Source organism: Cynoglossus semilaevis, chromosome 4, assembly GCF_000523025.1.
Source record: "Cynoglossus semilaevis isolate Cse_v1.0 chromosome 4, Cse_v1.0, whole genome shotgun sequence".
In the NCBI taxonomy this organism is placed as follows: domain Eukaryota; kingdom Metazoa; phylum Chordata; class Actinopteri; order Pleuronectiformes; family Cynoglossidae; genus Cynoglossus; species Cynoglossus semilaevis.
The window spans coordinates 13,464,728-13,465,548 of record NC_024310.1 but is presented as its reverse complement, the minus strand read 5'-3'; the positions used below and the strand labels follow the sequence as shown (position 1 = coordinate 13,465,548).

Here is an 821-nt window from a genome sequence, read left to right as displayed (position 1 = left end):
TGTAAAAACACAAACTATAAACATGATGTTACTACTAAAATAACCTGATTTGATTGAATTAACTCATCATCTGAAATTATCAAAATGACTGTATAGTATGTTAATGTTTATTAATTGCCACTATGTATTTTACATTTAATTGGATGACTTAGGTCCTGTTTTTTGATACGTCTTAATGTAACAAGTCAAATAGGGACAGTAATATTCCCTTTCTATTTGTCGGGATTTCAATGTGTAAGTAGCAATAATAAGAACTCCCTTTGTAGGATGTCCAGCATACATTAACGTCTTTGACCCATTATGGCTTTCTTTGTGTTTCTCTCTGGTCTCAATAGAATTATATAACATTTAGGTCCAAACAGTGCCACCAATAGGCCAAAACTGGAGGCCAGGATGGCAAACACCTCAACTGCATCTGCATATTTGCCTGGTGAGCTGATATAGGCAGGGACAAAGGCCACCCACACTGCACAGAAGATTAGCATGCTGAAAGTAATGAGTTTAGCTTCATTAAAACTGTCTGGAAGATTCCGTGCCATAAAAGCTAATACAAAACTGAGGACTGCTAGTAAACTAATGTAACCAAGCAAGATTCCAAAACCTATAGTTGAACCAATGACACATTCATACACTATCTTGTCACTGTAATACTGGGTGTTTTTATGTGGTGCAGGTGAAGCCAAGACAAGCCAGACAGTGCAGATTACAGCTTGAAAACATGTCAGAACAAGAACTGTTCCTCTTTGCTGAACGGCACCAAACCACTTTAAACTGGCCTCAGCTCCTGGTTTGGAGGCCTTGAAGACAGCAAGGACGACCAT

The 821-nt window shown here is 38.4% G+C and overlaps 1 protein-coding gene across 1 annotated transcript in view; it reads right to left on the bottom strand.

Annotated features, from left to right (window-relative positions):
• LOC103378209 (extracellular calcium-sensing receptor-like) overlaps window positions 1-821 on the bottom strand; it is a 5,273-nt gene continuing 4,452 nt past the window's right edge. Inside the window, 1 exon segment of the mRNA XM_025054818.1 lies at window positions 1-821. This exon segment is cut by the window's right edge and continues 155 nt beyond it. Within this exon segment, the coding sequence (XP_024910586.1) occupies window positions 282-821 (540 nt within the window). The 3' untranslated portion in view covers window positions 1-281.